At 43.2% G+C, this 14,565-nt stretch overlaps 1 protein-coding gene across 2 annotated transcripts in view; it reads right to left on the minus strand.

Annotated features, from left to right (window-relative positions):
• Nucleotides 1-8,854: 8,854 nt before the first annotated feature.
• The window catches only part of RTN1 (reticulon 1), a 118,666-nt gene continuing 112,955 nt past the window's right edge, over nt 8,855-14,565 (minus strand). For both annotated transcript variants that reach the window (XM_050336252.1, XM_050336253.1), the window contains 6 exons: nt 13,649-13,856; nt 12,694-12,832; nt 11,750-11,819; nt 11,319-11,365; nt 11,169-11,227; nt 8,855-9,686 (listed from right to left, as the gene is read on the minus strand). In XM_050336252.1, coding sequence (XP_050192209.1) covers nt 9,644-9,686; nt 11,169-11,227; nt 11,319-11,365; nt 11,750-11,819; nt 12,694-12,832; nt 13,649-13,856 — 566 coding nt within the window. In that variant the 3' untranslated portion in view covers nt 8,855-9,643. The remainder of the gene's footprint in view (nt 9,687-11,168; nt 11,228-11,318; nt 11,366-11,749; nt 11,820-12,693; nt 12,833-13,648; nt 13,857-14,565) is intronic.

Here is a 14,565-nt window from a genome sequence, read left to right on the forward strand (position 1 = left end):
TTGCAAGAGATGGGGGAAATCAGTGTCCACTGCTTTGCAGACTGTAGTGATGCTCTTCTGCAGTATAAATATGCAAAATTTCTCCAGTTCACCCACAAAAATAGATGTCTTCATGTCCCTGCAGGCAGAATATCATTATCTGGGTAAAAATAGTAATCCCTTACCATTATCTGGGGTAATATAACAATCCCTGGGCTAGTAGAAGAGGAAAAACTACAGGTTGTTTTCTTTTTAAACAATAAAGCATTTTTAGGTAGAAAACTTACCCATTCTTCCTAGGTATTTCTGGATGTATTATGGTCCTGCTGTTGTGGCGGCACAGAGAGCTTTGCAAAAATGTATCCCTGGAATTGCAGACTTGAATGGAGAAAAACAGTAATTTTCCTTTTTCTTTATGAACTATACAACCTTTTATTTTCCTGAAAAAAAAACCAGCCTCAAAACAGGACTTCTGATGTGAAATAGTAACTTTTTCTTCCAGCAGATATTTCAAGCCAGGGCTTCACTAGAAGTTAAAACAATTCTGCGGAGTTACAAAGGACTTCAAGCCCTTTAACACCTAAATGTAGATGTCTAGTGACTCCTACACAAAAGCCCCTCCACAGGGCTCTCTGCTCTCCTGGAGACATGCCTTTTCCATCGCTGTCATGTTGACTCTGCAAGTTGAATAAATCCTTATCTGCAGGTGTTGCTTTCAAACTCCTGTCAAAGATGAGGGTGGTAAATAAGGTACACACACATAAAGCGCATAGGCAAAGGATAAGTCATGAATTGGGATGGTTTTACTATTGCTGCAGGACACTTAATCTAAGAAATACTTTGATTTCTGGCCCCAGACTTCTAGGAATTTATTGCAGCCCTGTATCGGACATAAATGTAGCTGCTGCAGTGATCATCAAATGGGGACAGACAAATCCCTGCCCAGCCTTAAGGTGAGAGTAGCTGGGCAGTGCAGCACCAGCTAAAAGAGCCACCAGGAGGTTAGGCCTGAGTAAGCAGAGGTAATTTTGTCTAGGAGGGTCTGCTCTTTCCTTCCTTGTCCTACGACTCATGGTCTGAATGTGAATAAAGCAAATGCGTGTTCAAAGTAAATGAAAATTTACATCTCTCGTATATCATCTGCTTCCTGACAGGTTTATTAGAGTAAAAGCTAAGAGGGGAATTCTAGTATATTTTTTCCACTTTTATTTACTTATACCAAAAAAACCCTTTGGGTTTGTTTGCACTCATTCCTATTAACCTATCCATCACAACCTGAATCTAATCTGGTTACCCTTTTCCCTGTGAATGAAATGATGCCAGAGCAAACAGGATTCCCAGAGGGAGACAAGGACCAGTCTTTCTTCATAGTATCTTGCTAACTCTCAGGAAACAAGAGGAGGCATGAAGTCCCACCTGCGTTCATAAGAATTGAGAAGCCTTTAAGAGTTTGTCACAAGCCTAAGGATGGCATCACTGGTGCCTGGATGCCTCTGCTGAGCCTGGAATACCCTTCCTGGGGTCACAAAGACTACCAATGAATAATAAATGGCAAAGGTAATTATTTTCTTCCCAAAGACAATGGCCAAATTTTGAATTCATGTGATCTGGAGAGAGCTTCTCTGACTTCAGCAGGTCTTCTTGTCCATATCCATGTAATGTCCTTTTCCTGATAAATATACAGAGACTCTCTGATTGTTAATGCACTAGTGCAATATCTGCTGTGTGGAAACAAAATGTATGTGATTCCCTTCAACCACCTCTTGTCAACTTACTTTTTGTAAACTCAGTTCTCACATGGGGAATTGCCACCTGCTTAAGTTATCAACAAGACACTCAGCACTGTACCTAATCTATTTCCCACCTGGAATGACTCAGAGATTCAGAGTGCTTGTTTCTAACTCCCGTTTTGGAGCAAGTGTTAATTTCCCCAATCAATAATAAATTTTAATTTACAAACCAAAACCTTGGAATGCAGGTTTTTTTCCCTGTGTCATCGTATAGCAGCTTAATTAGGCAGCAGCTTAAACAGATTTTAGCCTGCCTGGTTTTTATGCTCAGTATATTTGTAAAGAGCAATGGAATCCCCCTTTCCCAGCCTTTGGTTTGCTACAGGAATGAAGCTGAACTCTTCTGGACTCCACTCCTTCTACGGCCCTCACATTCCCTTGGATACCCCTAACAGCACTTCTCTGCCTCACTGAGCACTTTCACACTGTGTTTGACCAGTTTTCCCATCAATGTTTGTTTCTAACCACCAATCTTCTAGCCAACAGGGAATTTTCTGTTATCAGTACAGGACAGAACCCTGTGATGCAAAACATCACCTGATTTTTACTGCTCATGGGCTTCAAGATTATCCAGCTTCTTCCCATATGGCATCCCAGTGGTCTCCTCCCTATATTTCACCACTTCTTATCGTTAACAAAGCTCAGTAGCTTCTTTATTTTCATTGTATGTGGGAAAAATTGAAATATGGTTGATATTTGGGAAACTTCAGTACAGACCTCTCAGTTTTAAAGCTACCAATTACCATCTTCCTGAAGATCTCCTTAAAATCTTCTATTAATTGATGTTTTATCTGCTTCACTCATAATTTCTCTCCTGGCACCATACCCATGACACCACAGCTCCAGGCACACGACCCTAGAGCAGCTTCTCTGCTTGTTTGTTTTGTTTGGGGTTTTTTTTTTTGGTAAAAATAAAGGTATGAGACTGTAATTCATCCTGAATAACAGGGACCACAGCCTTTCCCTCTGGAAGACCGACTTACTCAAGTCTCTTGTGACTGGAGAGCTGTAGGAGTACTTTGGCTAAATGGCAGCAGGAACAACGTTTTCTTTTAATTTGCACTATTGGTATAGTATGTGAGTCATAGACTTGTGATTGCTGCGGGGAAAGTGGGTGAGATAAAACACTTGGGATGAAGAGGGATTCTTGGTTACATGCTGATGTCAGAATTAAAATTTAAGCTGATTTCCTGAAAGTCTGGTGTTTAAAAGTGACAGTAGTAGTATCAGAATTTTATAGTCCTTAAGTTTTTTTTTTTAAGCTGCCACATGAAAACTTGGAGTATACATTTTGACAGTTTTGCTCTCCGTAGATAATCACATCTCTATACTTCAGCTGGGAAAAATAGTAAATTGTTTAGGTTTTTTTTGGGGGGAGGGGAGAGATGTGAAGAAGGTTTCCAGGACTTCAGGATTTTCCAAGAAGAAATACAAGAAGTGCTTCCCCAGACAGGTTCTTCTAAGAAGGTTACAGCCCACTTCTTCCTAATTAAGTGCCTCAAAATTCTTCTGATAACGGTTCAGTAATTATGTTCAGTCTGTGCCAAAAGTGATAGTTTTTCACTCAGCCTAACAATTGTGTGGATTGTGGTTTTTCCAAGCAAGCATCTGTGGAATTAAGAGAAATGAAATTAGGCCTCATGTCTAACTTGGCAAATGGAGAATATTTTGTGTGAAGACATCTGCTATTTAAGTCACTCCACTGCCTGAATGTTATACATCCTTTTTTTTGTGGTTTTTTTTTTTTTGGTCACATCTATAAAACATTACAGTAATTTTTGATGATACTGTAGATCATAGACCTGTTGGAGTGAGTCCAAAGGAGGTGATAAAGATAGTCAGAGGGCTGGAGCACCTCTGCTGTGAAGACAGATTGAGAGAGCTGCAGTTGTTCTATCTGGAGAAGAGAAGGCTCTGGGGAGACCTCAGAGCCCCTTCCAGTGCCTAAAGGGGCTCCAAGAGAGCTGGAGAGGGACCTTGACAAGGGCCTGGAGTGACAGGACAAGGGGGAATGGCCTCAATCTGACAGAGGGCAGGGTTAGATTAGATCTTTGGAAGAAATTCTTGGCTGTGAGGGTGGTGAGGCCCTGGCACAGGTTGCCCAGAGAAGCTGTGGCTGCCCCATCCCTGGGAGTATTCAAGGACAGGCTGGAGTCGCTTTGAACAACCTGGTCTAGTGGAAGGTGTCACTGCCCATGGGAGGGGGTAGGAACAGGATTGTCTTTAAGGTCTCTTCCAACCCAAAACATTCTGGGATTCTCTGATACTGCACGTTTTTTGACTGGTCTGGGCTACTTTACATCACTTCATCTAAATTAGAGGGCTCTACAAAAAAATTAAAAATTTATCTAAATCCTCTTTACAGCTCCCTCATAAAGGGAAATATATGCAGAGGGACCTTACTGTGAATGACAATTAGTTTCACCGGACTGAATTATTATTTCAACTAAAACAAAAAGACCCATGAGGAGGCATAAATTGTAACCTTGAGGCTGAAACTCTTTGATATTCAATGAACACAAGAAACGAGCCTGACTTGCTGGTTAAGGGGCAGAGAGGAGGGAGAAGCAATGAAAGCATGCCAGCACAGTAGTGCTTGGTCTTCTGGTTTTCTTAGACAGACTCCTTGTGCAGCTCTATCCATCCTCTTATCCTGACCCTGGTCCCTGCAGCATCTCCCAGTGTTTGGGCTGAGGCAGAGCAGGAGTGAAAGGGAAGATGAGAACACGGGCAATGCAGAGATAAGCACATCCCAGTTACAGACAGCTTGCCTGAGTGCTGGACAGAACAGTCTATCCACATACCTGCCTTGCCTTGCACACACATGGTGATGTCCCCAAATTACAAAGCTGTCATACTTGTAGATTTAGCACTTTCTAGGGAGCTACAGAAGCAGTGAAGATAGCTGGTAGTTACTTGGATCAGATGCTGACTGGGGGGGGGGGAGCTCCAACAGAAGGTGAGCTGGCTGTTCCCTTGTGAGCAAACACCAAAGATAAGGAAATCAACAGCTCAGATAAATGGGAGAAGCAGGTCAAAGCCCATGTACCTACTTAAATGTCAACTCCCATTTCCCTGTGCACCTGTGGGGAAGGGCCACCCACGCTCAGCATCTTTCCCCCTGCAGTGTCAGAGAGCAAGGCATTGTCACTTTTCTCCTGTGCAGGTGCTGAGCAGCAAGGAAACCTGGCAGGAATGAACAGAGCCCATTCCTCCTGCCGTTTCAGGCACTACAGCTATTGACTCTTACCAGTGGACATATCTCACCCCTATCCAAATACCATATGTCCCACAGTGGCTGCATGTGCCAGCCAGCCTCACCAGGCTCGCTCATGCCAGCAGCCTCACTCCCCTGATTCCCAGCATTCCAGGAAGCCTGTATGCAAGCTCCCTAATGGAGCATCTTTTCATTCTGGGCCTAAGAAAACAATACATTAAGAGGAGCCAGGAAGAAATACATCACACTTGGTCTCCTCAAAGCTGCACTGAGCAAATTCTGGGCACAAGCTTGCCACACATTTCCCCAGGTCCATATGGAGAGGGAAAGGCTGACAAGCTCATAGTTGACTGACTTAGAGCCCACCAGGACAGGGATGGGAGCCAGGTGCCATCTGAAGACATGCAGGGAGACAGCAAAAGCTATGGGGAAGCAGACTCTCTGTAACTGGATTAGCTGCTCACAGAATGTTATATCGCTCTTATCTTCTCCCAGTTCCAGGGCTTTCCTGACACTCATGTGTTTTATGATCCTACTATCACTAGATTAGTATTAAAGAGCAGAGGGAGCATAAAAGAAATCAGTAAAAGCTCAGAGGCAAATACAAAGGCTAAAAGAATAGTGGAATACTGCTGAGGCACCAAGAAGCAGGGAATCAAAACAAATGATCTTAGAGAGTATTCAAATTTCACACCAAACTACCAATGGGGTATTCATTTCAAGGTACAAGGACAGACATTCAAGTGACAAAAAGCTCTGACAGAAGTCTTTAATAACCACTGAACCTCTTTTTTACAGGAAGCAGGTTAGGATCAGGCTTATAAAGTTCCTGGAAGGTACAAGTGAAATCATGGAGAAGATATTTTAAAGCCATAGAGCATAAAAAAAGACACATGTAGATGTTCTAACAAAATTTTGTCTCCCGCCAGCACTCCAGCCACTCCTGATTTCATATCCCCAAGCCAGAGTTAAACTAGTTTCAGCTCAAATTAGCACAGTCATTTGGGCTGGCTTTCAAATGTCAGCTCAGCAGGCAGACCTGCTGTCTTCCTTGAAACAGGCAGCACCATGTTGAGCAGATCTAAGTGCAGCTGTATTTACATTAGCCAGCCAGTTCCCAGCCATGGAAAGGCCTGATCTGTACCTGTCCCTGCATCTAAACATGCCTCCCAGCTGTGACATCCACCTTAGAGACAGACCTCTTACATTTCTCTCCAGAAAGGGAACATGAACTTTGCAAACTCTCCAGAGATGAGGGTAAGAGACACAGCTTGGGCCAGGTATTTAGCACACACCTAACTCCAACCACCTGAACAATCTCACTTGGTTGGGGAGGGGGGTCTTCAAAACATCCATCACTTGCTCATCTGTTTAAAGCAGCCTTTGAACCAGGAGGACAAGCTGACTCCTGAATCACCACCAGTGATGTGCTGTGATGTCCAGGCTCCTCAGGCAAGGAACATTTTGAAGAGAAAAGAATGGTTTAAAACCCTGCTTTGCATTTTAATCAGGCAGACCAATCTGCTTCCCAGGTCTCACCTGCCTAGAAACCCTCACAAGTCTGCTGATTTTACTATGCAAGCTTGTCTGCTGTTGCTCTTTGCTTTGACTGCAAATGAAGATCAGAAATGGCTTTAGAGCCTCTGCATCTCAGAAAAGAAAACAGCTCGGCTCATAAATGTGTGTCACTCTGCTACCTTCAGCTACCTACTGTAATCACACTAAAATAGTTTTAAAATTAGGGCTCATTGTTGGTCATTTTCCCCCTCACTTGTTCGAAAACCAAAAGAGATGGATGTGAAACCCCTCCCCAGGTGCTGCTCTACGAACAAGACTTACCAGGGTATCAAAAGCTTTCATTCCCCTTGTGCACAGGGACTCTGTGATTCCAAGTTGTGTAGCAGGACCAGGAGTTGGCAGAGGTTGGCCTTCTCCAAGATTCCACGTTCAAAGCTATCATGGAAAGTGCTGGTGTGATCCCAGCAAGGAGACAGTGGCCATGGGCAACATGAGCAAGCCAAACCCTGGCTGAAGCCCCCTGTTTTTCCCACATCCCAGAACTGGTTCCCAGTTGGTTCCACCCACCAGATTAACCCACCACAACTGCTCAGCAGCACTTGCAGGTTGTTACTGCCAAATATATGGAAAGTCAGACGGGCTCTGAGGAAGTTTGGGAGCTGGCTTGTCAAGGTGAGATGTGAGAAAAGATAAAAGTAAAGTGCATGTGTTTAAGAGAGGTGTGTGTACAGTCAAGGTGATGAGGGCTTGGATTGCAGGACTGTGGGGTTTAAGAGAGGGTGATGCTGGAGGAGACAAGAATGGGGTTCTTGGACTCTGTTGATTTAGGCTCTAATGAATATTTGTACTCTGCCAGAAGGTTTTATTTTGCTTTATTTCCAATTTTGCAGGAGATATAGCCTTTAAACCAAGTTTAGGGTTCAACACTGCAAAAGGCCAGTCTTGGATATGACTTGGTGTGAGGGAAGAAAACACTTCTGGGACCAGTGGGATGGGATGTTAAATGGTCTTATTTTCAAAATCAACGTGTAGGGGCCACATAATCATCTGAAGAAGAGTTCTGAAGGTCAATCTTTATCCTCAAGGATGCTTGTATGATCTGTACTATCTTCCTCAGAGGCACAGGGAACTCTCAGGCAGTTAAAGCTGGAGGTACATGTTGAATTTTCACTCCTGGTTGCGAACTGCACATGCTAAAACAAACATTCCATTTGATCAAAAGCAACTTCTGCCCCTTCGAGGCACTTGGTTTTTCATCATGGCAAAGTGTTCCTGTATAGCTGCAGGCAGTTTTTCTCTAAGGAGAAATGGTCCTGTGTAGCTGCAGGTGACATCTAAAAGATGGCCCAGTATTTTTAAATATGAAAAAAGAATGATTTTTAATATAAAGCCTAAATGAAAATAAGGTTATTTCAGAGTCATCACAATAATTAACTGCCCCACAGCCATACCACTCTTTCTAAGAACTGCTCATGAGCATTTGGATTGTGCTTTTACACCCAAACAGAACTGCAACCTGACCTAGGACAGATATCACCATGTCCAAGTGTAACTGAGATGGTGAATTAATGAATGAATCTAGGGAAAGACGTGAAATTAAAAAAGCTGGGTTTAAGTGTTTAAATACCTAGTTCTTTGTAGAAAAAAAAAGTTCTGCATAAAAAGTTTTGTGATAGAAGAAGAGAAAAACAGTGATTTGGCTGAAAATATTTTGATGTTTGCATTATTATGCAAAAAAAAAAAAATCCACAGGTGTGTTCCACAAATGGACAAATCAAACACTTAACCAACTGCTTGTTTTGAAGCACTTTGGATAATACTCAACAGCTGTTTCTCTCATCTGATGGTTCTCAAATACCAAACGCTGATTTTTAAAAACCTTCACCTTTGAGCAAGAGTAAATGTTTATTTCAGTTCCCGGCCTCTGGATTCAGTATCAATTCCACAGTTTAAAGCAGATTTTCAAAAAGCAGCTGTGGATAAGAGAGTAAGGTGGTGATAAGGAAACTGAAAAGTCCTTTGTGTTGTGCTGATGCCTCCATAGTGTGCTACTCATGATTTGCACAACCTGCAAATGGAGGAAGAGACATTTATTCTGATACTTTCTACGCCAGAAAAACCCAAAATATGTGCTAAGATACCTCTTTTATTGGTGTACTCATCAGGAAGTGAAAATATCAGATGAGCTACATACTACTATGCAGGTACTGCTTGCTGGACTGCACCACTGTGGTCAGGGCAAAGTGTGTGCAGATGTCCAGGGGAGAGAGAGAAAGAGAAAACGCTCCTTTTTATACAGTATGTGTCCAGCTTGCAAACATCAAGATAAACCCAGTGGCAACAAGAGGGAGAACTTTTTACATTTAGTAACATTTATTTCTGCATTCGGTATCAAGTACATAAGTGCAAATATTCAGAGTCCATAATTAAGTCCATTAGGAACTACAGAGAATGTAATACAAATCGTAATAAATTGAACATGCTGGAACTTTCCAGTTACCATACATGTAAATCAGCCTGTCAATCCTTTACGACAAAAGTACTGGGTTTTGTTTTCTTTTTTTTCCTTTTTTTTTTTTTTTTGAGTTATACAAAACTGATTACCATAAGTACCGATTACTGTTTATTTTATTTGTGCTGGAAAACACTAAAACATCAGTCTACAATTCTATATAGTTAATAAAGATGAATCCAACCAGCAACCCAGTGACGTAGAAGCAATTTTAACTATTGCATCAAGTGCGCTAAGCAGGAAAGCCCCTAGCCACATGTAACATTAAAAGTTATAGAAGCAATGCCAATAGAAGAAGGAAAAACACTAAAAAAATAAAATAAAATAAAGAGGTCAATATTATTTAGGCTCTCACCATCATGCACTTTATAAGCAACACAAAAAAACCACATCTAGTACACTTTTCTCTTTACTATACTTTTAGTGCTTGACACAAGTGATTGCAAATATTCTAAGTGCAGAAGCAGCAGGGGAAAAGCACTGCTTCTGAGTTTTATGTTTCTAAGATTATGGTGTTGAGAAAAAAAAAAGAATGATAAATTTGCAGTCAAGTGTAAGAACAGAGCTGTTTCACCCCAGATTTCCCCATTTTTCTCTACTGTGGTCGACGAATTCTTGATGTCTGTTTTACTCTGCCTTTCTCTTAGCACCTGGGATTTTAGCTTGAATCCTAGAAATAAAGTAGAAAAAGAAAAAGAAGGATTATATGGTGAAGTCATCCCAGTGGATCCCCACCTGGACTCTCATTCAGGGTAATCTCTAGCTCGCCTTCAGTGTGTTGTCTCAACAGGTGGACTAAAGTGTAATAAGAAAAAGAAGTGATGCCCATCTAGGTGTTCTTACAGGCCTGGTTTTTGGTGGTCCATGTAACCATGGGAATTGCTCAGTGATCTTCTTCCTCCCCTTCATTATTCCTTCATGGTCTATTGCCTATTGGAAGCCAGGAATGAAGTCTAAAAAGAAAATTTTCAGAACAAATTTTTAGTCCTGCCCAAAGCTAGGGATTTTGCAGAATAACAGAAATATTTGCTACAAAGAGACCCTGCAAGTCTTTGAATCAGCTTCCTACATGAGGCAGAACTATTGCCAATGCTAAATCATATTGGCCATGTCTTTGTCTTGCTGCATCTTGAAAACCTCCATGGCAGGAAGTTTTGGCTCCTCCCTGTGTAGTCTGCTCCAATCCTAATCTCCTAGTGAACAAATTTCTCCTGATGTCCAGCATCAGCCTCCTAAACAGGATTTATTTTGTTGCTCCTTGTTATAAGCAACATCTGCCGCTACTGAGAAGAGTTTGGCTGTACCATCTTCTAAGTTCCCATCAAGTACTTATTGGCTGCTATGAAATCACTCCTTGCCAGCCTAAATAACCCCAGTTTCCTCAGCAGCTCCTTGTGAGTCACTTGCTCTATGTACCTCACCATTTTGTAACCTTCCACTGGGTGCCTGTTATGCATCCAGCATTTGCAAAGCCATGGATAAAAACTGCTGAGATGTATGGATCTACCTTCCAGACCAGCCATCCTGCTACCATAATTTTCAGGTTTTGAGAGCAATGCTTAGACCCTCCCTGTGCCCTTGGGGATCCCACAAAAGCTTTTGATAAAGGCAGTGCGTTGGGAACTAGAGCAGACTGCATCAAAAATTTCATCCAGGTGCTCCATCCATTCCACAGGGGTTTGAAATACTAAAGATCATGGTGCTTCCAGGTATTTTCTTGCTGTAACAGCGTGGTGCTCTAATTCCCACTTTGTTCACTAATGCTATTATTAACTCCCTGAATGCAAAAACCCAGGCTTAGACTGGTCAGTGGGGAAAGGAATTAACTCATTCCTTCCTGTTTGTCCTGGCCAGGTATGTATATATGTATGGACTTCTACATGAACATCAGTCCCTGGTTGGGCTCCTCTGTCCACAGTTCCCCCAAATGGCAGGAGAGGGGAGAGAAGGATGTAGGGTCACAGCTCTGCCTTAGTCTGCACTCAGCTGAGGAGGGTTATGTTCCTACAGGGATCTGCCCTCCCACAGCCTCTCACATTCCAGGGTCTGGGGAGGACATCACTGGTAGGACACAGCGTCCCCAGGACCACCCAGGTCTCAGCCACCACAACCTCACAGCAAGACTTCTGGCCAAGTCTGCTGCTGAACTCACTTTGCCACGACAGTGTTCATGTGGGTCCGCACGAGTCCCAAGTATTGATCAATCTGTGCCTGCAAGGAGCAAAAGGACACCAAGTCAACCAGGCAACAACGAGGCAGAACCACCCAGACACCCGAACTGCAGCACTGACGACAGACCTACCTGGTACTTGTCATATACAACGGGGAGAGTAAACATAGACACCACAGCTGAGGAGAAAAAGAGCACACTGTTATATTCCTGCAGATCAGATTCCTCCAGAGAAGAGACCTACTTCGGTGACAAACATGTATCGTGCCACTTGGTCAGCTGATCCACCAGGGATCTCTGCATTAAAAATGCACCTTGCTGAAACCTCCCAAATATGGAATTTCCCGCTGCTCTGGGACTAGTGGCTGCGAAGCCATAAACCACAAATTAGCTCTGTCAGGAGGGACATTGTAACGGGATAATGAATATTTACTGGGAAGGGAAATAAATGTTGATGGTTTAACTGTGGGGAGGGCACGCCGAGGATAGGCTGTTTTGTCTAAGCCGAAATCGCGAGGGAGTTCAAGCTAAAAATAGATTTTAAAAGAAATGCTGATTTTTACCCATTATCAGAAGAGTCAGGCCATTGAAGAGGGCTCCCACGTAAGTCAGCAGCCACATTAGTACTGCAAACTAAATTAAAGACGGATCATTACATCACCTCCAGTGTCGGCATAAGAAGGAATTAGATTGCTTAACTAGCTAATATAACAGCACATTAGCCTTTTTTAATGTGGAAGGAAGTTGTTAAATAAGGCACATTAGGAACTAGGTAGTTTTTCTGGGTGTATAAACCCCATTCTCCATTCTGTTCACTGCTTCTTACCCTTTAAATAGCTGATCTTTCACGTATATTTAGGGCTTAATTGCATGCATGTAGGACTCTGCACTGAGAATGGCACAGGCAGATTTCTGCATCCAATTTTTATGATGGCAGGAGTCATCCCACACAGGTGAACCACAGCCCCAAAGTGATGATTCCACGGACTGAAAACCCTTGATGCTGAGAGATGGGTATATTTTCCTAAAAGTTTTTACTAATTTAGGAGCCTAACCCATGTCTACTCTCTTAATGATCTTCCTTTTGCTCTGAGAAACACCTGCTTGGGTGTAAGGCTGAAAATCAATAATTATTTCAGCAGGGAATGAAAAAAAGACCTTCCTCCATAGTAGAAAATGCCACAGGTAGAGGGAATCCAGATTAACAGAGGGGAACACCATTTTGTGGCAAAGTAACAAAAAGCATAACGCAGAGATGCTTCTAGAACTGTGGTGAGCTAAGCTGGTTCTGCACACTTTTAAGTCCTGTATTAGGTATCAAAACATTCAAATGCAGAGACCCAAACCTCTAAAGTGCTGGAAACAAGCAGTTTTTAAATCAAAAAGGAAAGCAACTTTTATATCTGGAGCTACACAAAACTGACTACCCTGTCAACATGGGAAGCAGCTCTTTGAAATGCAGATTGATCCTCTAGAGAGGGGTTAAAAATATTTAAAGCAATCCTACTTTTAAAGAATCCACGAGGTCCTGAACAAGAAAGAGTCTCCTCAGCTCTTTGACTGTGCTGTTGACGTATAGCTGGAGACAATCTGTGTATTTCTGGATCTGGTCCTGTGAAAGATTCATCTCCATCTCCAAGTAGGCTCTGCCAGAAACACAGCTCCAGTTACAAACCCAGGCAGGTTCACCCTCTCCCCCCAAGCAGCACCTGGGCTTGATGGGGTTTGTCTCTCTACCCCACCCAGAGAGGGATACAAATCCTGTCTGGGAGGGGTTCCTCACAAATTTCTGTGCTCTTTGAGCTACGCCCATGAGTCAAAGCTCAGAACTGACCCAAGTGAAGCAGTAAGGGCAGCACTCCAACCAGACTTTCTTTTCAGTGGGTGTTTTTTAAAACCACACCAGTTCCATGACCTGCTTTACCAAATAGTTGGCACAGCAGAGGAGAATGGATCACTTGTTCTCTTGGAGCAAACCCCCCAGACCCTGTGGAGGGTGGAGAGTGCACCTGCATTGGCACTGGCACCGTCACCTAGGTAAGGGGTTGCTGCAGAAAAGGCACAGGTAGTTTCCCCTCTATGCCCCACAGATTCTGCCCAGAAACAATACTCCTCCTGCTTGCAGAGATACTGCATTAACATTAGCTCTAATAAAACTCTTTTTCTCTGTTTGCTTAAAATTTTCCGGAACTTCTGAATTTCAGAGAAAAAAAAAGTCTTAGAGGATGACGATTTTTGCGTTGTGGTTTGTTGTTTTTTTTTTTCCCCTCCAGGATCTGAGCCAACACAGCCTTACATCTCTCGAGACACCGAACAACAGAAAATATCATTATTTCCCGTTTTGTGAGCAAGAAGAGAGTTTTATCCGGCAGAAAAGCGGCAGCTACAGAAATGTGATTTGCCACTGGGAATGGGCCGTTTGTAAGACAAACAGCCCCCGGCCTCGACAGCAGAGCACTCACTTGAAGGGGTGGCCCTCGTCCGTCTTCTGCACAGCCTGTAGGACCGATTTGTAGATTCTGAAGCTAATGGTGGCCGAGAGGCCGGCCAGCGCCAGGTAGGCCACGACGCTGACGACGCTGAACTGGGTCAGGGAGAAGAGCAGCAACAGGAGGCTGCCGAACACGATCCCTGTCTGCTTGATGTCACGCCAGTACAACAGGTCGATAGCTGGGGAGAGAAGACCAACACGTTAAAGGCGGGAGCTGGAAGGGGATCGAGGGCGGCCACCACGGCCACTGCGACGCTCGGAGTCCTTTCAAGGGGTGTGAAGGGAGGAGAGAAGCTCCTGCTCACTTCAGCATCAACAGGAACTCCCCAACAGAAGCAGCAAAGCGACTTGAGCGACGCACCGAGGAAATTACGACCGATGACCTACTTGAAATCCTTGTTTTCCTTGCGCCTGTGCCTGGGTTAGATAAGATGGATGAATATCTCCAACTGCAGCACGGTGGGTGGGTCTCTTGCAGCAGCAAGGCAAGTGCAAGCTGGGGTTTGTGTTGTTGCTAGGGCTGTATGGAAGATTTCAAACCTACCTTACTCGGTCTGGAAACTCCTGGTTGTTTTTTTGCCACAAGTCCGAATGCCAAATGCTTGATCAAAGCATTTTCCAGTTTTGGTTGTTGATAAATGAATGAGAGAGTTTGGGACTAGCTACAATAAACCACTTTCCCACTCAAAGTTCTGACAATATAATTTTGTTATTTCCTAAGTTTTGAGGACAGAAAAGACCCCTGGTTTTACCGCTGCTTAATAGTTACATGTGTAAGAAAGTGTTTTTCAGATGAGGCCTTAAAATATAGAATAAACCTCTCTTGCTACTCAATTGCAACCATCTCAGAAACATTAAAACTAAAAAAGCTTCCTGCTTGTTATGTAA

This window comes from Myiozetetes cayanensis, unplaced genomic scaffold, assembly GCF_022539395.1.
Source record: "Myiozetetes cayanensis isolate MyiCay16 unplaced genomic scaffold, myiCay2020 scf6-25, whole genome shotgun sequence".
Taxonomy (NCBI): Eukaryota; Metazoa; Chordata; class Aves; order Passeriformes; family Tyrannidae; genus Myiozetetes; species Myiozetetes cayanensis.